Source organism: Pan paniscus, chromosome 6 (genome assembly GCF_029289425.2).
Source record: "Pan paniscus chromosome 6, NHGRI_mPanPan1-v2.0_pri, whole genome shotgun sequence".
NCBI lineage: Eukaryota > Metazoa > Chordata > Mammalia > Primates > Hominidae > Pan > Pan paniscus.
The window spans coordinates 10,865,969-10,888,183 of NC_073255.2; the positions used below are offsets into that span (position 1 = coordinate 10,865,969).

General features: G+C 47.8%; 1 protein-coding gene across 15 annotated transcripts in view; it reads right to left on the reverse strand.

Moving 5' to 3' along the window:
* Positions 1 to 127: 127 nt before the first annotated feature.
* Positions 128 to 22,215, reverse strand: part of LOC100977127 (radial spoke head 10 homolog B) — a 44,633-nt gene continuing 22,545 nt past the window's right edge. For 9 of the 15 annotated variants that reach the window (XM_055114910.2, XM_055114917.2, XM_055114915.2 and 6 more), the window contains 9 exons: positions 19,126 to 19,240; positions 17,966 to 18,045; positions 17,377 to 17,525; positions 12,801 to 12,908; positions 11,820 to 11,963; positions 9,076 to 9,204; positions 6,829 to 6,922; positions 2,138 to 2,336; positions 128 to 526 (listed from right to left, as the gene is read on the reverse strand). In XM_055114910.2, coding sequence (XP_054970885.1) covers positions 346 to 526; positions 2,138 to 2,336; positions 6,829 to 6,922; positions 9,076 to 9,204; positions 11,820 to 11,963; positions 12,801 to 12,908; positions 17,377 to 17,525; positions 17,966 to 18,045; positions 19,126 to 19,240 — 1,199 coding nt within the window. In that variant the 3' untranslated portion in view covers positions 128 to 345. The remainder of the gene's footprint in view (positions 527 to 2,137; positions 2,337 to 6,828; positions 6,923 to 9,075; positions 9,205 to 11,819; positions 11,964 to 12,800; positions 12,909 to 17,376; positions 17,526 to 17,965; positions 18,046 to 19,125; positions 19,241 to 22,215) is intronic. The other 6 variants (XM_055114925.2, XM_055114924.2, XM_055114923.2 and 3 more) reach the window with 2 other exon arrangements.

Sequence of the window (22,215 nt, forward strand, 5' to 3'; positions counted from 1 at the left end):
ACACCGGCCACCAGGTCCGTGACCCAGGCTGGAATGCAATGGCTCACTGCAGCCTCAACCTCCTGAGCTCAAGCAATCCTCCCACCTCAGCCTCCCAAGAAGCTAGAACCACATGTACACACCACCACGGCCGGCTGATGTTTTAATTTTGCAGAGATGGGGGTCTCACTATGTTGCCCAGGCTGGTCTCGAACTCCCGTAATCCAGCCACGTAGGAAACCTGAGATGCAGTGGGCCAGGGGGTATGTTAAAACACTGCAACGAGTTCAGTGCTAAGAACTGTAATGCTCAGGAAATCTTACAGCACGTGCCGTCCTAAGCCTGTGTGTGTGTCCTCGTGTCTCTCTACTTTTTCTTCTTCTTGCTGGTGATGGTCTTGCTGGATGGGGACACGGTCACATCCTCCTTGGGAGGGTCCAGTATGAGGTGAGAGGATGACACGTCTGCTGGCTCCTTGATCACTGTGATGTCCACCTCATAGTCATGTCTCTTGGCCTCTTCCTCTCTCAAGATAAAGATATTCAGCCTAAAAGCAAACATGAGAAGGTGGTAGCTTTTTTTTATCCCCCTCCAAACTGCAAAACCAGTTTTATGCTATTTATAGTATACAGCCCTTCATACCTGCATTTCAACAGCATGTGTAAACAAAACTGTAAGTTGCTACACTTTGCCTGAAATAACTGATGCCATGTCGACACAGTCCAAAATAAACTTTTTATCTATCTATGAAAAGAAAATTTTTTCTCGAGACAGAGTTTCGCTCTTGTTGCCCAGGCTGGAGTGCAATGGTGCAATCTCGGCTCACTGTAACTTCTGCCTCCCGCGAGTTCAAGCGATTCTCCTGCCTCAGCCTCCTGAGTAGCTGGGATTATAGGCTTCCGCTACCACGCCCGGCTAATATTTTGTATTTTTAGTAGAGATGGGTTTCACCAGGTTGGCCAGGCTGGTCTCAAACTCCTGACCTCAGGTGATCCACCCACCTCGGCCTCCCAAAGTTACGTGTATATATATATGTATGTATGTGTGTGTGTGTGTGTGTGTGTGTTTTTGAGATAGGGTCTTACTGTGTTGCCCAGGCTGGAGTGCAGTGGCACAAACAGATCACTGCAGCCTCAACCTCCCAGGCTCAAGCAATCCTCCTGCCTCAGTCTCCAAAGTAGCTGGGACTACAGGCGCCTGCCACCACATCTGGCTAATTTTTGTATTTTTTGTAGAGATGAGGTCTTGCTGTATTACCTAGGCTGGTCTCAAACTCAAGTGATTCTCCTGCCTTGGCCCCCCAAAGTGCTGGGGTTACTGGCATGTGCCATGATGCCCAGCCCATTTGGGGATTTTATGGAGGGTCCAATATGTAGACCTGATTAAGTCACTGGCTATTAGTTATTGAACTCAATCTCCAGCCCCTCTCCCTTCCTGGGAGGTTGGGCTGGAGCTGAAAGTCCCAACCCTCTAATCTCGTGGTTGGTTTCCTGGCAACCAGCTCCAACGAGAAGCTATCGAGGGCCCCTCCCCTGGCTACCAGTCATCTCAACATAGACAGTCATTACCCCAAAGAGTCCACAGGTTTTGAACTCTTGGGTCAAGAACTAGAAAACAGCTGCATGCAGTAACTCACCCCTGTGACCTCAGCACTTTGGGAGGCCGAGGCTGGCAGATCACTTGAGGTCAGGAGTTCGAGACCAGCCTGGACAATCTGGTGAAACCCTGTCTCTACTAAAAATACAAAAATTAGCCAGGCGTGGTGGTGCATGCTTGTAATCCCAGCTACTCGGGAGGCTGAGGCAAGAGAATCGCTTGAACCCGGGAGGCGGAGGTTGCAGTGAGCTGAGATCATACCACTCCACTCTAGCCTGGGTGACAGTGAGACCCTGTCTAAAAAATAAAAATAAAACTAGAAACTAAGACCAAATATTAGAACAAAAGATGCTCCCATTATCCCATTACTCAGGAAGTTACAAAGGCTTCAGGTGCTCTGCCAGGAACAGAGACCAAATATTCATTCCTTTTTATGTCAATGATGCCCATAGGAAATTACGGCTTGTCCAGAAAGCACTTGGTCCTGATGCGTTCTGGCAGCTGCGGAAGACAGGAAGAGAGAGAGCAGCTGGGGAAGGAGAGGAGGGACCTCATAAGTTACCTTGCTTCCAGTTCGTCATCTTCCATCTTCCGCTGCTGGGCCTGTGCTGTGCTACGTAACCTGTCTGCCCTTATTTTCTCCTTGATAGCTTCTTCACGTTTATACGCGTGAAAGAGCGTGTTCACAAAGAAGACGTACATATTATTGACCCACGTGTTGAACTCTTCCTTTCGATCATCCTTGGGTCTCTCATATTTCTCTGGAATAGAGTTTCATGAAGCTGAACATGAATACAATCCTGCTGTCAATTGGGGGTCTGTGTGCTTTTTCTCGTTCTAGCCTTCCTGGGGTGGGCCCCCTTCTCCTCGGCCAGGAGACGGGAGAGGAGTAAGGACGCTGCTTCCATGACCACCTGGAACAAGGCAGGGGCTCAGCAGACCCTGGCTGGGATTGTCAGCCTTCCCTTTGAGTTTCCTGCTACCTCGTTTTTTCTTTTTTGTTTTTTGTTTTTTTTTTTTTGGAGACAGAGTCTCACTCTGTCACCCAGGCTGGAGTGCAGTGGTGTGATCTCTGCTCACTGCAACCTCCACCTCCTGGGTTCAAGCGATTCTCATGCCTCAGCCTCCTCAGTATCTACAGGCACGTGCCATCACACTCGGCTAATTTTTGTATTTTTAGTAGAGATGGGGTTTCACCATGTTGGCCAGGCTGGTCTCGAACTCTTAACCTCACGTGATCCACCCACCTCGGCCTCCCAAAGTGCTGGGATTACAGGCATGAGCCACTGCGCCTGGCCACCTCTTTTTTTTTTCTATCTTAAGAATTTGGGTTTTCTGATATTTTAATTTTCCATGTTTCAAGAATAGAAAAACTCGTTTCTCTTGCTTTTTTCTTTATTTTTTAAAGACAAGCTCTCACTCTATGGCCCAGGCTGGAGTGCAGTGGCATGACCATGGCTCACTGAAGCCTGGAGGAACTCCTGGGCTCAAGTGATCCTCCCATCTCAGCCTCCCTAATAGCTGAGAATACAGGCATGCACCACCACACGAGGCTAATTGTTTTAAGTATTACTGTGAGACAAGGTCATGCTCTGTCATCCAGGCTGGAGTGCAGTGGTACCATCATGGCTCACTGCAGCCTCCAACTCCTGGGCTCAAATGATCCTCCCACCTCAGCCTCCCAAGTAGCTGGGACCACAGGCGGGTGCCACCACACCCAGCTAATTATTATAGAGACAAGGTTTCGCTATGTTGCCCATGGTCTCAAACTCCTGAGCTCTAGTAATCCTCCCATCTCGGCCTCCCAAAGTGCTGGGATTACAGGCATGAGCCTCTGCACCCGGCCTAGGTCGTGGGGACAAAATATTCGAAACCTTTTATTTATTCAGAGTTTGAAACCCCTTTGGAGACAAGGATAGCTGTGTACCCAAGTGAATCCTCTCTCCTAGAGAACTAGACAACTGGTTACTCTCACAAAAGTAATTTCCTAGTAGTTATAGTTATCCCTCTCTATCTTTCTTGTCCAGGCTAAAGAATCTCTAAATCTTAAACTACCACAATTTTTTCCATATTTTCAAGCAATTCTGGTTATCTATTCACTTGGAAGATTTTAAAATTCAGAGAATCAAATTATACGCAATCCAGGACTCTAAGGTCGGAACAAGACTGAATGTGAAGGAAGATTCCTTTTTGTTGGTTGGAGACAGGGTCTCGCTCTGGCACCCAGGCTGGAGTGCAGTGGTGCAATCACAGCTCACTGCAGCCTCGAGCTCCTGGGCTTAAGCAGTCATCCTGCCTCAGCCTCCCAAGCTGCTGGGACTACAGGAGTGTGCCACCATACCCGGTGAATTTTGATATATTTTTTGTAGAGACGGGCTCGCTATGTTGCCGAGACTGGTCTCAGACTCCTGGGCACAAGTGATCCTCCTGCCTTGGCCTCCCACAGTTCTGGGGTTACAGCTGTGAGCCACTGCACCTGGCTGCAAGATTGTCTTATGTTCATTCATGAACTCTCAACTAGACACCCACAAGCTGGAGGACAGTAAGTCACGGCTGCCACATGCAATAATCAGACGAAATGGTACTGGAAGGGATGCCACGTGGGTCAAGGGGGTCCTTGACAAGAGACAGGGCAGGAGCCACAGGACTGGTGACTAGCACACGGGACTTAAAGGAACAACCAGAGAAATCCAGGACAAAATCCAGTTGGAGCTGGGACTAGAGATCACGTCCCTGCTCATCAGATCAGCAGGAAAACACATTAGCTGGGGTTCCATTTTCAGTTCTATTTCTGTTACAGGAACTGTGCGTCTTGATTACGGCACCGCAGGAATGCCCTGTCTCTGCTGGGATGCTGAGCTCTGCGGGAGAAAATGACACAACCCACAGATTTGCACCAGAGGGAGAAGAAACCTAGGGTGACGAGGGGTCACAGAGGCCGAATCTCTGTGAAGAGTATTTCAAGAAGCTGACGCTTTTCCTGACTGTGGAGAGATCGGTTCAAGTGACAGCAGGATTCCTGGCGGTGGCAACACGGAGTCACTGCTGATGAAAAGGGGCCTTCAGTGGCCTGGGGAGGGCAGTGCCACGTGGAGCAAAAGCTAAGGGACACACAGGAGAGGTCCTGGAGAAGGTGAGCACGTACACAGCCCCCCAAGAAGCCTAGCAGCAAAGGTGAGCATGTACACAGCCCCCCAAGATACCTAGCAGCAAAGGTGAGCATGTACACAGCCCCCCAAGATGCCTAGCAGCAAAGGTGAGCATGTACACAGCCCCCCAAGATGCCTAGCAGCAAAGGTGAGCATGTACACAGCCCCCCAAGATGCCTAGCAGCAAAGGAGCAGGGAAAGAAAGTGGGATCTAGAGGGGAAAGTGGGAGAAGAGATTTTCCTTTTTTCCTTTTTTTTTTTTTTTCATATGGAGTCTCACTGTCACCCAGGCTGGAATGCAATGGCATGGTCTCAGCTCACTGCAACCTCTGCCTCCTGGGTTCAAGCGGTTCTCCCACCTCAGCCTCCCAAGTAGCTGGGACTACAGGCGTGTGCCACCACACCTGGCTAATTTTTGTATTTTTAGTAGAGACGGGGTTTCACTATATTGGTCGCGCTGGTCTCAAACTCCTGACCTTGTGATCTGCCTGCCTCGGCTTCGCAAAGTGCTGGGATTACAAGTGTGAGCCACCATGCCCGGCCAGGAGAAGAGATTTTCCTAACTGGGCATATGCAGCACATGTGTGCCGATGGGAATGATCCATTGGAGGAGGAGTAACGGGAAACGACAGGCACTGTAGAGGGGGATACACAGGGGAGGCCTTTGAGAGGACAAGGGCCCAGGATGGAGCCTGTAAAAGTCCACCATTGAGTGGGTGGCCGGCCATAGAGAGACGCCGTCAGAAAAGGGGGAGGGCCAGGCGCGGTGGCTCACACCTGTAATCCCAGTGCTTTGGGACGCCAAGGCGGGAAGATCACTTGGGCCCAGGAGTTCAAGACCAGCCTGGGCGACATAGCAAGACCCCATCTCTTTAACAAACAAACAAAAAAAGACCAGGCGCGTTTGGGCTCATACCTGTAACCTCAGCACTTTGGGAGTCAAGGCGTTCAGATCCAGGAGTTCTTGGATCCAGGAGTTCAAGACCAGCCTGGGCAACAGAGCAAGAACCCACCTCTTTAAAAAAAAAAAAAAAAAAAAAAAGCCCAGGGGCGGGTGGGCTCACACCTGTAATCTCAGTACTTCAGGAGGCTGAGGCAGGCAGATCACCTGAGGTCAGGAGTTTGAGACCACCCTGGCCAACATCATGAAACCCCGTCTACTAAAAATACAAGGTGCAGTGATGGGTGCCTGTAATCCCAGCTACTAGGGAGGCTGAGGCAGGAGAATCACTTGAACCCAGGAGGTAGAGGTTGCAGTGAGCTATGATGGCACCACTGCACTCCAGCCTGGGCAAGAAAGTAAAACCCTGTCTCAAAAAAAGAAAAAGAAAAGAAAAAAGGGGAAACACCAGGGCTTGTTTAATCATGAAAACAAGGCCACGTGCAACTGGCAAGGCCAGCAGAGTAACAGCAGAAAATTCCCATGACATTGATCATCATTGGATGACCCTGAGAAAACGAGAGGCGTGAGGTTGAAAGTTCACACAGACACAGCTGAGGAATCAGACCAGAGGGACGAAGTGCAGTCAGCAGACAGAGAGGCCTCAAGAGCGATCTTCCCAGGATAAAGGAAAACGTAATAAAACAGGAGGATGAGGAAGTGAATAAGGGTTGTATGTTGTTTTTAATTTGAGCACCTTTAAAAATCCGAGAGAATGAGACCCTTGAGAGAGAAAAGTTGCCTGTAAGAAAACAATATAGTCAACAGCATCAGACTCTGAGATGGGCGTGCAGGGCCCAGGGGAGGCCCAGCTGTCCCATACTGGCATCTGCCCTAACAGACTGAGTCAGCACAGCAAGGTCACGCCTTGAACTTGAACTCCAAACCAGGGAGGAGAAACAGAAGCAGCTGTACCAGCCTCATTATTTAAAAAGATGGTTGTGCTGGATGTGGTGACGCCTACTTGTAATCCCAGTTACTCGGGAGGCCGAGGTGGGAGGATCACTTGAGCCCAGGAGTTCAAGACCAGCCTGGACAACATAGCGAGACTCTGCCTCTAAGAAACTAAAAATTAAAAAAAGATGGTTGTAAAACAGTATAGACATTATATAATTCATAAGCAACAGTTTGTAAATATTAAGGTTCTACAATTAAAATACTCACCGCTCTCAGATGAGAAAAAGGTGATCCCTTTTCCAGTCGATTTAAAATTCATTTTGGAGACTCTTTCATCACTTACAGACTTCTTGATCTTGGGCTTTTGCATTTAAAAAAAATCATAAAGCAAAATATTACGTTTACATCATTATGGGGTTAAAACCACTTTTTTATACTTTAATTAATTAGAATATTATTAATGAGGCTGTTCTCCTTGAGCTAATTTGACTTTAATTTGACTTTTTTTTTTTTTTTTGAGACAGAGTCTTGCTCTGTTGCCCAGGCTGGAGTGCAGTGGCACGATCTCGGCTCACCGCAGCCTCCGCCTCTCGGGTTCCAGCAATTCTCCTGCCTCAGCTTCCCTGGGTAGCTGGACTACAGGCATGTGCCACTACACCAGGCTAATTTTTGTATTTTTAGTAGAGACGGGGTTTCACCATATTGGCCAGGCTGGTCTCGAACTCCTGACCTCAGGTGACCTGCCTGCCTCGGCCTCCCAAAGTGCTGCGATTACAGGTGTGAGCCACCACACCCAGCCAATTTGACTATTTTAACCTGAATAAAATATTAATATTTATATTATTGATGAAATGAATAACAGAATTATGGCATTTACTGAAAGTCTCTCAAAAAAAACCCCAAAAACTTGAAAATGTCACCTGGGTCTGTTGGTACAGTATTTATTGTATAAAATTAACGATACCGGCTAGGCGTGGTGGCTCATGCCTGTAATCCCAGCACTTTGGGAGGCCAAGACAGGTGGATCACGAGGTCAGGAGATCGAGACCATCCTGGCTAACATGGGTGAAACCCCATCTCTACTAACAACACATTAGCCGGGCGTGGTGGTGGGTGCCTGTAGTCCTAGCTACTCAGGAGGCTGAGGCAGGAGAATGGCGTGAACCCGGGAGGCAGAGCTTGCAATGAGCCGAGATCCAAGATCGCACCACTGCCCTCCAGCTTGGGCGACAGAGCGAGACTCTGTCTCAAAAAAAAAAAACAACAAAACAAAATTTAACCATACTTAGACTCATATATTAATGGCTTTAATTATTATTACATTTTTTGAGACGGAATCTCACTCTGTTGCCCAGGCTGGAGTGCAGTGGTGTGATCTTGGATCCCGGCTCACTGCCACCTCTGCCTCCCAGGTTCAAGCAATTCTCCTGCCTCAGCCTCCTGAATAGCTGGGATTACAAGCACCTGCCACCAGGCCTGGCTAATTTTTATATTTTTTTTAGCAGAGATGGGGTTTCACCATGTTGGCCAGGCTGGTCTCGAACTCCTGACCTCAAGTGACCCACCCACCTCGGTCTCCCAAGGTGCTGGGATGACAGGCGTGAGCCACCGCGCCCGACCTAACGGCTTTAATCACCACGTGTATGCCCTAACCCCCATATTTCTACCTCCAGCTGGAGTTTGCCCTTGAACTCCAGTCTTGCCTCCAGCCATGCTACTTGGGCATCAGTTCAGGCACCTTAAGCTTAACTTCTCCAAAATCAACCACTTAATTTTGCTCCCAAAACTCAGCCCCCTGCCTCCATCTTCCACATCATCATAAATGGCAACTCCATTCTGCCAATGCTCAGCCAAAAAATCTTGGACTCATCTTTGCCTTCTCTTTCCCTGTCAACCCCTGCACCCTTCAAAACACCTCAGACCTCAGCCCACCTTAGTCCCAGTCACCATCACCTCCCAGCGGGATGGTTCCAAGAGCTTCCTCACTGGTTTGTCAACAGTGAAGCCACAGAGCCTCCTGACACCTCTGCTCAGATGGTGTCCCATCCCATCCCACTCACCCAGAATAAACGCCAGGACCCCACCCCGGCCACATGCCCTTCCTGTCACTTAGACCTCGTAAGTGGGAAGAAGCATAGCTTGCAGTAACCGGTGCTAATTCTGGAGTTAAAGTGCCTGGGCACAAACCCCCAGCTCCATGCCTTACTGGTTATGCAGCTGTGGCCAAGCTATTTAACCTTCCTGGGCCTGGGTTCCCTCCTAGAGAGAATCACAGTACCTTAAGGTCATGGGGATGCTGAGCTGGTCCCTGGGGACAGCTCGGCGCCTGGTAAACACCCATAAACGCTATTACTGCTGTTCACTTGCTGCCGTGTCCCCTCCTCACTGGAAAGTAAAGCCCATGAGGGCGTGGGTTTCTGTTCACTGCTAGGTCCCCAACGCATGGAAAAGAGCTCTTCGCAGAGCAGGCACTCGGTAGCGGGTGTCTCTACACGGTTAGTTGCCAAGACAAACCTCTGATTTCCTTATTTTGTTAACATCACGCGAGAGTTCTAACTTGCTGGAAGATGACCTGGCACTGTCAGAGTGAGCAGCATCCGATTCGTGGCTCATGACCGCGCTGAGACTCTTGTTCGGGGCATCCTAAGCAAGAACAAACACACGCATCAGAGGGCTTCTGGTTTCCATAGAGATCCATACAGGCATACATACACGCACACACGCAATTTTAATGGGCTGTAACTGATTTACAATGAACTACACATAAACTGTACCCTTTGATGTGTTTTCACACATCTATACCTGTGAAACCATCGCCTCAGTCAAGACAGTGAACCGAATCAGGCACAGTGGCTCCCGCCTGTAATCTCAGCACTTTGGGAGGCCAAGGTGGGCGGATCACCTGAGCCCAGGGGTTTGAGACCAGCCTGGGCAAGACAGCAAGACCCTATCTCTAAAAAAAAAAAATAACAGGGCAGGCGCTTCGCTCATGCCTGTAATCCCAGAAGTTTCAGAGAATGAGGCGGGCGGATCACTTGAGGCCGGGAGTGCAAGACCAGGCTGGCCAACACGGTGAAACCCTGTCTTTACTAAAAATACAAAAATTGGCCAGGTGTGGTGGTGCGCACCTGTAATCCCAGCTGCTCGGGAGGCCAAGGCAGGAGAGTCACCCTGAACCTGGGAGGCAGAGGCTGCAGTGAGCCAAGATTGTGCCACTGCACTCGAGCCTGGGCAACAGAGCAAGATTTTGTCAAAAAAAAGAAACACACACACACACACACAGTGAACTTTTAAGTACCCAGCCTGATGCCCCTCATGGATGCGAAGGCTTCTCTACGCTGGCGACTGGAAATGCAAACTACTCCCAGCCCTGCGTGAGTCCTTGAGGCCCCTCCCCTTCTTCCTGGCTGCTCTTAGGTTCCAGCTGTTCCCTCACATGCGTGCACACTCAGCTGACGGCTCAAGGGGAGCCTTCTGCACATCTCTGGAGCTTGCTGTCCCTCTTCATAGCACGCTTACCTCTGTGGAACAGAATTCTACCTTTGCCTCCGCAAATTACTAGAGCGTGTGAAACCACCGTGAGCTGAGCAAGAAGGACCGGCTTTGATAAGTTTGAAGCTGAGCCTCTCTCTGATCTCTAAATCACATTCCCAAATCATTGGTCAAAAGGGAGCAGTGATTCCCTTGGAGCATGACATGAACGTTCAGTTTCCAGTGTCTTTTTAGTAGAGACGGGGTTTTACCATGGTGGGCCAGGCTGGTCTCGAATTCCTGACCTCAAGTGATCCGCCCACCTTGGCCTCCCAAAGTGCTGAGATTACAGGCGTGAGCCGCCGTGCCTGGCCTGGGTGTCCATGCTTGTGAGCAAGCCCTGGGGACCTGGTTAGCATCCCACACACACTCAGGAACTATTCGACACATCTGCTCCTGAGCAGGCTTTCCACTCTTAGAAACACTGGATCCGTATAACGAAACATCTCCTAGTAAAACACCTCTGATTTTCTAAAGTGTGGTCTAGCGGCCCACCCAGCATGTCGGTATGCACTCTCCCCTTCATCAGCAACTCTCTGCTGTGGCTAGGAGTCCACTTCCTGGATCATGGCCAGGAAACACATTTTCCCTAACTTAAAAAAATCTATATACACTTCCAAAATGTGAAAAAGACATCTTGGCCGGGCATGGTGGCTCACACGTGTAATCGCAGCACTTTGGGAGGCTGAGGCAGGAGGATCACTTGAGCTCAGGAGTTTGAGACCAGCCTGGACAACATGGCAAAACCCCATCTCTACAAAAAAATACAAAAAGGCCAGGCACAGTGGCTCAGGCCTGTAATCCCAGCACTTTGGGAGGCCGAGGCAGGCGGATCAACTGAGGTCAGGAGTTCGAGACCAGCCTGGTCAACATGGTGAAACCCCATCTCTACTAAAAATATAAAAAATTAGCTAGGTATGGTGGCACATGCCTGTAATCCCAGCTACTCGGGAGGCTGAGGCATGAATCACTTGAATCCAGGAGGTGGAGGTTGCAGTGAGCCGAGATCGTGCCACCGCACTCCAGCCTGGGCAACACAGTGAAGCTCTGTCTCAAAAAAAAAAAAAAAAAAAAAAAAAATTAGCTGGGTGTGGTGGCACATGCCTGTAGTCCTAGCTACTCAGGAGACTAAGGTGGGAGGAGCGTGTGAGCTCAGGAGCTCAAGGCTACAGTGAGCCATGATTGCACCACTGCACTCAAGCCTGGATAACAGTGAATCCCTGTCCCAAAACACATAAAATAAAATTTTAAAAGGAAAAAGGAAAGACTTCTTAAATTACTTTCTAGAAGGGTTAGTAAAGCCAAGATAGTTTTGATGATGGTTTAACCATTCCAGAATAAAGCCATTCCTTGCTTTGCAATTCTTTTTGTTTGGTTGGTTTTTTTGTTTTGTTTTGAGAAGTCTTGCTCTGACGCCCAGGATGGAGTGCATTGGCACAATCTCAGCTCACTGCAACCTCCACCTCCTGGGTTCACACCATTCTCCTGCCTCAGCCTCCCCAGTAGCTGGGACTACAGGTGCCTGCCACCACGCCCGGCTAATTTTTTTGTAGTTTTAATAGAGACGGGGTTTCACCATGTTAGCCAGGATGGTCTCGATCTTCTGACCTTGTGATCCGCCCGCCTCAGCTTCCCAAAGTGCTGGGATTACAAGCGTGAGCCACCGTACCCAGCCCTCCTTACTCTATAATTCTAAGATTACCTAATTCTAAGATATTACGTGTTACCTGATTTAGTATTGTATAAATAGTTTCATGTTTATTTCCAGACACATCATCAGCTGGAACATTTGTACAGGATTTAGTCATTTGGTCAGTAACACAGATGAATGCAAAGCTTAAGAGAGCTTCAAAGAATTCCAGGAAAACCAGCTGAAATAAAATAAAACACAGAGAGTTTCCATCATTCTGACACACCTGGAGACAGAGCATTGATTGACTGGTGTTCATTATTTCCTGACATCTGAATATGCATGTTTGCGCACACACACACACAGACATGCAGACACATGCACAAAGACACACACACATGCACACACACGCACAGACACGCACACAGACACACACACACATATATTAGGTACCTGTGTTCAGACTGCTTTCAATCAAATCTTGGTTCTTAGGCTGGTCACAGTGGCTCACATCTGCAATCTCAGCACTTCAGGAAGCTGAGGCAGGAGGATCATTTGAGCCCAGGAGTTTGAGACCAGCCTGGGCAACACAGTGAGACCCGTTCTGTACAAAAAAATTGTTTTTAAAAAATCAGCTGAAGGCCAGGCGCGGTGGCTCATGCCTGTAATCCCAGCACTTTGCGAGGCCGAGGCAGGTGGATCACAAGGTCAGGAGATCAAGACCATCCTGGCTAACACGGTGAAACTCCGTCTCTACTAAAAAAAATACAAAAAAAAAAAAAAAAATTAGCCGGGCATGGTGGCGGGCGCCTGTAGTCCCAGCTACTCGGGAGGCTGAGGCAGGAGAATGGCGTGAACCCGGGAGGCAGAGCTTGCAGTGAGCAGAGATCGTGTCACTGCACACTCCAGCCTGGGCAACAGACTGAGACTCCGTCTCCAAAAAAAAAAAAAAAAGAAGCATCAGTGAAAAGGCTAATGAAAAAAAGAAAAAAAAATCTTGGTTCTTTGTCCTTGGTATCCATGGCAAAACCAACAGCCTGAATTGGATCTGTACCATTTGTGATGGCTCTTTACAAACCTCAGGTTCAAAGTTGCTGTCAATTCCATCATATATGAACGGATTATCCTCTGCTATGACCTCCATAAATGTAGCTGCTGTTAATTCTTTATTTATCATTTTAAAGTCCTGTAAAAAAGAAAAACCATAACTGCCTATAATTGTAAACAGCTATATGTTTTAATGTCAATTTATATCAATACAATAACTAAGAAAGTGTACCAGAAATTAATATCTTTTTTCTTTTTTTCTGAGAGACGGAGTCTCACTCTGTCACCCAGGCTGCTAGGCAGTGGCGCAATCTCAGCTCACTGCAACCTCCACCTCCTGGGTTCAAGTGATTCTCCTGCCTCAGCCTCCCAAGTAGCTGGGACTACAGGAACACACCACCACGTCCAGCTAATTTTTGTATTTTTAGTAGAGATGGGGTTTCACTATATGTTGGCCAGGCTGGTCTCAAACTCCTGACCTCAAGTGAGCCGCCTGCCTCGGCCTCCCAAAGTGCTGGGATTACAGTCGTGAGACATTGCGCCCAGCCGTAAATTAATATCTTAAAGACTGATAATTCTGAAAAGCATTCTGGATTAACATGGGCATTTGCGGCCAGACATGGTGGCTCACACCTGTAATCCCAGAACCTTGTGAGGCCGAGGTGGGAGGATCACTTGAGCCCAGGTGTTGGGGATCAGCCTGGGCAACATAGCAAGACCCTGTCTTTACACAAAATTAAAAATGTAGGCTGAGCATGGTGGTGCATGCCTGCAGTCCCAGCTACTCAGGAGGCTGAGGTGGGAGGATCACTTAAGTCCAGGAGTTTGAGGCTACTGTGAGCTGTGATCGTAACACTGCACTCCAGCCTAGGTAACAAAGCAAGAACCTGTCTCAAACACACACACACACACACACACACACACGTATTTACCCCTCTATCCCTTCTCTAGTGCCTCCAAAATAACAGCAGAGTATTTTTTGCCATCAGAACAGGACATAGAACGTGGGAGAACAGAACACGGTCCAGGTGTGAAATATTAACACGATGCTGTAGGCCGAAAAGCACGTCGGGAAACAACGTGCTGCACAACAAAACCGATTTGACCGCAGAATAATTGACATGAAGAAGAGTTAAGCTCCTGACCACAAAGCACTGGTTGAAGTCACGGTTTCCAAGAACCTATCAATAATGTTACGTGGGGCCGGGCGCGGTGGCTCACACCTGTAATCCCAGCACTTTGGGAGGCCGAGGCAGGCGGCTCACGAGGTCAAGAGATCCAGACCATCCTGGCCAACATGGAGAAACCCTAACTCTACTAAAAATACAAAAAAATTAGCTGGGCATGGTGGCGTGTGCCTGTAGTCCCAGCTACTCGGGAGGCTGAGGCAAGGGAATCACTTGAGCCCAGGAGGCAGAGGTTGCAGTGAGCTGAGATCGCGCCACCGCACTCCAGCCTGGGTGACAGAGCAAGACTCTGTCTCAAAATAATAATAATAACAATGTCAAGTGAGGACTTACTGCACTCAAATGTTCAGGTTTCAATGTTTTTTTTTTTTAATTCACTCATACCGACCAGCCTGGGCAACATGGTGAAACCCTGGCCAACATGGAGAAACCCCGTCTCTACTAAAAATACAAAAATTAGCCTGGCATGGTGGCACGCACCTATAATCCCAGCTACTTGGGAGGCTGAGGCAGGAGAATCGCTTGAACCAGGAGGCAGAGGTTGCAGTGAGCTGAGATCACGCCACTGCAGTCCAGTCTGGGAGACAGAGCAAGACTCCGTCTCAAACAAAAACAAAAACAAAAAAAAACTCATACCAAGAACCAGGAAGATCTCAAACTGAATGAAAAAAAGAGAATCCACAGATGCCATCTCCAAGATGACAAAGATGTTACAATTGACTGACAGAGACTGTGAGACAGTCATCACAAAAATGCTTCAATGAGGCTGGGTGTGGTGGCTCATGCCTCTGATCCTAGCACTGTGGGAGGCCGAGATGGTTGGATCACCTGAGCTCAGGAGTTTGAGACCAGCCTGGGCAACAGGGTGAAACCGTCTCTACTAGCCGAGCATGGTGACATGCACCTGTAATCCCAGCTACTCAGGAGGCTGAGGCAGAAGAATCACTTGAACGCGGGAGGCAGAGGTTGCAGTGAGCCAAGATCATGTCACCGCACTCCAGCCTAGGCGACAGAGCAAGACTGTTAAAATAATAATAATAATAATTAGTAATAGTAGTAGTAGTAGTAGTAGTATTCAATGGGCAATTGCAAACATGCTTGAAACAAATGAAACCATGAAAAGGGCCAGGTGCAGTGGCTCACGCCTGTAATCCCAGCACTTCAGGAGGCCAAGGCACGAGGACTGCTTGAGCCCAGGAGTTCAAGATCAGCCTGGGCAACATGGCAATAACCCGTCTCTACAAAAAATAGAAAAATTAGCTGGGTATGTTGGCACACACATGTAGTCCCAGCTATTCAGGAGGCTGAGGTGGGAGGATTGCTTGAACCCGGGAGGTTGAGGCTGCAGGAGGCCAAGATTGCACCACTGTACTCCAGCCTGGGTGACAGAGTGAGACCCTTGCTCAAAAAAACAAAACTATTTTCCTATAGTTAGACACTAGGTTATTATCCATTTTTCATATGTATACAACATTATGAAATTTGTAAAAACACTGTATCATTAGTATTTGATTCTGTTTAATCATTTGTATTCCCACAAGTACAAATTAAAAGTACCATGGAACAGGCCAGGCACAGTGGCTCATGCCTGTAATCCCAGCACTTTGGGAGTCTGACACGGGCGGATCACGAGGTCAAGAGATTGAGATCATCCTTGCTAACATAGTGAAACCCTGTCTCTACTAAAAAATACAAAAATTAACTTGGCATGGTCATGCACGCCTTTAGTCCCAGCTACTCAGGAGGCTGAGGCAGGAGAATTGCTTGAACCCGGGAGGCGGAGGTTGCAGTGAGCCAAGACCGCGCTACTGCACTCCACCCTGGCAAAAGAGCGAGACTTTGTCTAAAAAAAAAAAAGTATCATGGAACAAAAACAACCAATAGTTAGTATGAGAACATTGTATAAATGTTGTCACTATTTTCCCAAGTAATAACTTTTAAAAATTCCTTTTTCGATAAACTGTAATTGTTTTAAATGATATTCATCCTCCCCACTTCCTTAGTTTTTTTTTTTGAGACAGAGTTCTGCTCTTGTTGCCTAGACTGGAGTGCAGTGGCACAATTTCAGCTCATTGCAACCTCGGCCTCCCAGGTTCAAGCAATTCTCCTGCCTCAGCCTCCGAAGTGGCTGGGATTACAGGCTCCCGCCACCATGCCTGGCTAATTTTTTTGTATTTTCAGTCGAAAGGAGGTTTCACAGCATTGGCCAGGCTGGTCTCAAACTCCTGACCTCAGGTAATCCACCCCTCCGCCTTCCAAAGTCCTTCCTTTTTAAAAAGATTTCAGTTGACTTTATTGCTATTCTAGGATCAGGCAACACTTCAGTCCATCAAAAAGACTAAGGTGTTCCTCCATTTTCCTTTTTTGTTTTTTGGGGGATTTTTTTGGGACAGGGCCTCACTCTGTCAACCAGCCTGGAATGCAGTGGCACGATCACAGCTTACTACAGCCTCCCGAGTAGCTGGGACTACAGGTGTGCACTACCACGCCCGGCTATGATTTTTTTATTTTTTGTAGAGAGGGGGATCTCACTATGTTGCCCAGGCTGGTCTTGAATTCCTAAGCTCAAGTGATCCTCCTGCCTCGGCCTCCCAAAGTGCTGGAATTACAGGGGTGCCCCGCTGTACTCGGCCCTATCTTCCTTTAAATGGCTGGATCTGCATGAATAAAGATATTGTAGGCCAGTCAGGCACAGTGTCTCACGCCTGTAATTCCGGCACTTAGGGAGGCTGAGGCGGATGGATCACCTGGGGTCGGGAGGTCAAGACCAGCCTGGGCAACATGGTGAACACCTGTCTCTACTAAAAATACAAAAATTAGCCAGGTGTGGTGGCGGGCACCTGTAATCCCAGCTACTTAGGAGGCTGAGGCAGGAGAATTGCTTGAACCCAGGAGGTGGAGGTTGCAGTGAGCCAAGATCACTTCGTTGCACTCCAGCCTGAGTGACAAGAGCAAAACTCCGTCTCAAAAAAATAAAATTAAAAAATATATATATTTATTATATATGTATTTATTTATATATATATATTTTTAAGACAATGGCCCATGGCATATATAAATATATGTGTCCATGCTGGTCTTGAACTCCTTGACCTCAGGTGATCCGCCCGCCTCGGCCTCTCAACGTCCTGGGATTGCAATATATATATATACGCATGCCATGGGCCATTGTTATAGGCCATGGACCATTTTCTTGCCCTAATCTGTTAGCATATTGGGCAGGTGACGGCTGTTTCTGTTCCTTCCACGACCACAGACCACTGTTCTGCCAAGAGACTTAGTAAACATTTAATGGTCCTGAAAATCCAGCCCAGATCTTCACCTGATTATCTGCATATCACAGCTGGAATATCCTGCCTTTCTTTAATTAAGATCAAAGTGCCTGTAAATAGAAAGCCAATATCGAACTTAGGTGGTTACTTTCAGCATCCAGAGGAAGTGTCTCATCTTCATCGTAGGCTCGTGGGGAGGCGCTGCGCTGCGTCTGCAGTAGGCGAGATAAATCTCCCAGCACTTATTCATGTAACTCATAGAGTAGAGCGTCCGCTGTTGCTCACAGAATAAATTGCCTAAAAATACAACGTTCAAAAAATGATTACAGATTTATGTTTTGAGAAAAAAATAGCAGTAAATATAATCCTATTGCTTTTGTTTTTTTCCGAGACAGAGTCTTGATGTCACCCAGGCTAGAGTGCAGTGGCACGATCTCGGCTCACTGCAACCTCCGCCCCCCAGGCTCAAGCGATTCTCCTGCCTCAGCCTCCCGAGTAGCTAGGATTACAGGCATGCACCACCATACCTGGCTAATTTTTTTGTATTTCTAGTAGAGATGGGGTTTTGCCATGTTGGCCAGGCTGGTCTTGAACTCCTTGACCTCAGGTGATCCTCCTGCCTTGGCCTCCCAAAGTGCTGGGATTGCAGGAGTGAGCCACTGCGCCCAGCCCAGATTTATATTTTGAGAAAAAAAAAAATGGGGCAGTAAATAGAATCCTATTGGTTTTGTATTTACCTTTTATCTGGCAGGCATTTGGACGAATGTTCTCGGTCATCAGTTTTGTAAAACACAAGAAGAGGGATGGGCTTCTCTTTCTGTGATAATGATCAAAAGATACCATAGTTACTTCTCCTCCAAAAGAGGGAACTTAATTCCCTTCTCCTTGAGCATGGGCTAGACTTAATAATTTGCTTCTAATGTATAGAGTATAGAAAGGGAAGGCTAAAGTCAGTGGCTCAAACCTATAATCCCAGCATTTTGGGAAGCCAAGGTGGGCGGATCACTCGAGGTCAGGAGTTTAAGACCAGCCTGGCCAACATGGTGAAACCCCATCTCTACTAAAAATACAAAAAATTAGCTGGGCTTGGTGGCAGACACCGGTAATCCCAGCTACTTGGGAGGCTGAGGCAGGAGAATCACTGGAACCTGGGAGGTGGAGGTTGCAGTGAGCCGAGATCGCGCCACTGCACTCCAGCCTGGGTGACAGAGCGAGATTCCATCTCAAAAAAATAAATATATAAATAAAAGTTTTTTCAAAAAAAGATATAAAACCACTTTTGCTGTAAGAAAGACAAGAAATTCTGACATAAGAAAGATGACTTGGTTGTGACTATTTGTTTCTGCATTAGAAACCCCGAGAGATATTTGCAGTATTGAACTCACTCAGATATGAAGGGCTTTCAAAGTTTTGATCCAGTATGTCATGGCTTTGTGATTAATATTTGTGGAAAGGTTGTGTTCTGAGTCCTTCATTTCAAGAGTATGTTAAAAAAAGACTGCTGAGGCTGGGCATGGTGGCTCACGCCTGTAATCCCAGAACTTTGAGAGGCTGAGGCAGGTGGGATCATCTGAGGTCAGGAGTTTGAAACCAGCCTGGCCAACATGGTGAAACCCCATCTCTACTAAAAATACAAAAAAAAAAAAAAAATTAGCCAGGCATGGTGGCACACGCCTGTCATCTCAGCTACCCAGGAGCCTGAGGCAGAATTGCTTGAACCTGGGAGGCAGAGGTTGCAGTGAGCCAAGATTGTGCCACTGCACTCCAGCCTGGGCAACAGAGCAAGACTCCATCTCCAAAAAAATAAAAATGACTGCTGAAGAAAAGAGGGCATTATGACAATAATACAGCTTAGCTGTGCCCCATCCCCCAATGAGGGTCCAGAAATGGTACTTACTGGAATTCTTCATGATAAATGTGGTACGCCAAATGCAGGAGGTAATTCAAAAATGTTCTCAAAAGTATTGTTGTAAATGGAGAATGGATTTCTTCAACTGGTATGTCATTATTGGCTAAAATAAGAAAATTGGAGAGGATGCCTGACATTTGCTAGAACCTTCCGTCTTATTTGCTCCTGGTATACAATTCGAAGAACTGAATATATGCGCTTATTTCAAAATGCTCTGAACGTGTGTATAAGCGTCCAACCAAAAATTTAAAACTCCGTGAAAGCCAGGCACAGTGGCTCACGCCTGTAATCCCAGCACTTTGGGAGGCTGCAGCAGCAAATTGCCTGAGGTCAGGAGTTTGAGACCAGCCTGGGCAACATGGCAAAACCCTGTCTCTACCAAAAATACAAAAAATTAGCCAGGTGTGGTGGTGGGCACCTGTAATCTCAGCTACTTGGGAGACTGAGGCAGGAGAATCGCTGGAACCCGGGAGGTGGAGGCTGCAGTGAGCCGAGATTGAGCCACTGCACTCCAGCCCGGGCAACAGAGCGAGACTTCATCTCAAAAAACAACAAAAAAAAGATGTCAATCTTGTCCCACTGTTTTCCAGAATAGTCTGAGACACAATCTGATGAATGCTGCTAATTCTAAATGGATTTTAAGTATGTTTCAAACACTAAACTTTGACGTCAATAGGCATTTGTTCTAATACTTCATTTTTCAAGCAGATAATTAGAAGCTTGCAGCTCCGCCTCCCAGGATTTGGCTGAAAGAAGTTAAACTTCCAAAGTTGTTAAATTTATCACATCAACTTCCTAATTTGAAATCAAGACCAATCCTAAGACTACTTAGGGCCTTTTCTAGACTCTTCCAAGCCATTGCTGATTCTCCCTGTTGTTTTGTTTTTTTTTTCTTTTGAGACAGAGTCTCACTCTGTTGCCCAGGCTGGAGTGCAGTGGCACGATCTCGGCTCACTGCAACCTCCGCCTCGTGAGTTCAAGCGATTCTCCTGCCTCAGCCTCCCGAGTAGCTGGGACTACAGGCATGTACCACCACACCCAGCTAATTTTTTGTATTTTTAGTAGAGACGGGGTTTCACCATGTTAGCCAGGATGGTCTTGAACTCCTGACCTCATGATCTGCCCACTTCGGCCTCCTGAAGTGCTGATTACAGGTGTGAGCCACCGCACGCGGCCTTTTTCTTTTTTTTTTTTTTTTTTTTTTTTTTTTTAAGAGACGGAGTCTCACTCTGTCACCCAGGCTGGAAATCTCGGCTCACTGCAACCTCCACCTCCTAGGCTCAAACGATTCTACTCCTGTCTCAGCCTCCCAATAAGTAGCTGGGAATACAGGCATGTACCACCATACCTGGCTAATTTTTGTATTTTTAGTAGAGACGGAGTTTCACCATATTGGCCAGGCGGGTCTCAAACTCCTGGACTCAAGTGATCCACCCGCCTCGGCCTTCCAAAGTGCTGGGATTACAGGCGTAAACCACGAGGCCTGGCCATCTCCCCATTTCTGACCTGACAATTTAGTGCTTTTTTACTATAAATCGATGGTCAGCGGGAGAGAGGGAGGCAAATTTTCTGTAAAGGGCCAGAGAGTAAATATTTTAGGCTTGGTGGACCAGACCGTCTACATCACAATCCCTCAGCTGTGGTGCTTCGGGGTAGAGCAGTCACGAACACGTAAGCAAACGGGCATGTCTGTGTTCCAGTAAAGCATGATTTAGGGGAACGGGGGTGGACTGGATTTCACCCTGAGACCGTGCATTGCTGGCCCTGCTTTTGTAGGTGACCTTGTACTGTTGCTGTTATGTCACGAGACTGTCTCTTTATCAAGTACCTCGTAATCACGGGGGAAATGACCACGCGCTGATTTCTGGAACACTCGTCTCCCAACCTGGGCCTTCCCAGCTCCCTCCACATTTCCTAACGGTTTTCCAGGTGACACTGTGATACTGTCCTTGAAACCAGAGGTCCCCAAACTTTTTGGCACCAGGGACCGATTTTGTAGAAGACAGTTTTTCCATGAATGGTGGAAAGCGGTGGGGGGCTGTTGGTTTCAGGATGATTCAAGCACATTCGAATTACTGCACGCCTTATTTCTATTATCATGACATTGTAATACATAATGAAACAATTCTACAACTCGCCATCAGGTAGAATCAGTGTGAGCCCTAAGCTTGTTTTCCTACAACTAGACGGTGCCATCTGGGGGTGATGGGAGACAGTGACAGATCATCAGGCATTCGATTCTCCTAAGGAGCGTGCAACCTACATCCCTCCCCTGCTCAGCTCACAGTAGGATTTGCGCTCCTATGAGAATCTAATGCCCTGCTGATCTGCAGGAGGCAGAGCTCAGGCGGTAATGCCAGCGATGGGGAATGGCTGTAAAAACAGATGAAGGTAGGCTGGGTGCGGTGGCTCATGCCTGTAATCCCAGCACTTTGGGAGGCCAAGGCGGGCAGATCATCTGAGGTCAGGAGTTCGAGACACGCCTAACCAACATGGAAAAACCCCGTCTCTACTAAAAAATACAAAAATTAGCTGGGCATGGCGGCACATGCCTGTAATCCCGGCTACTCGGGAGGCTGAGGCAGGAGAGTCACTTGAACCCAGGAGACAGAGGTTGCAGTGAGCCGAGATCGTGCCACTGCACTCCAGCCTGGGCAACAAGAGTGAAACTCTGTCTCAAAATAAAACAAAATAAAAAAACAGATGAAAGTTCACTTGCTTGTCCACTGCTCACCTTCCACTGTGTAGCCTGTTTCCTAACGGGCCATGGACCAGTACTGCTCCCTGGCCTGGGGGTTGGGGATCCCTGCTTTGTGTGTGTGTGTGTGTGTGTGTGTGTGTGTGTGTGTGTGTGTGTGATGGAGTCTCACCCTGTCACCCAGGCTGGAGTGCAATGGCACAATCTTGGCTCACTGCAACCTCCGCCTCCTGGGTCCAAGCGATTCTCCTGCCTCAGCCTCCCAAATGGCTGGGATTATAGGCATGCACCACCACGCCTGGCTAATTTTTTGTATCTTTTAGTAGAGACGGGGTTTCACCATGTTGGTCAGGCTGGTCTTGAACTCCTGACCTCGTGAT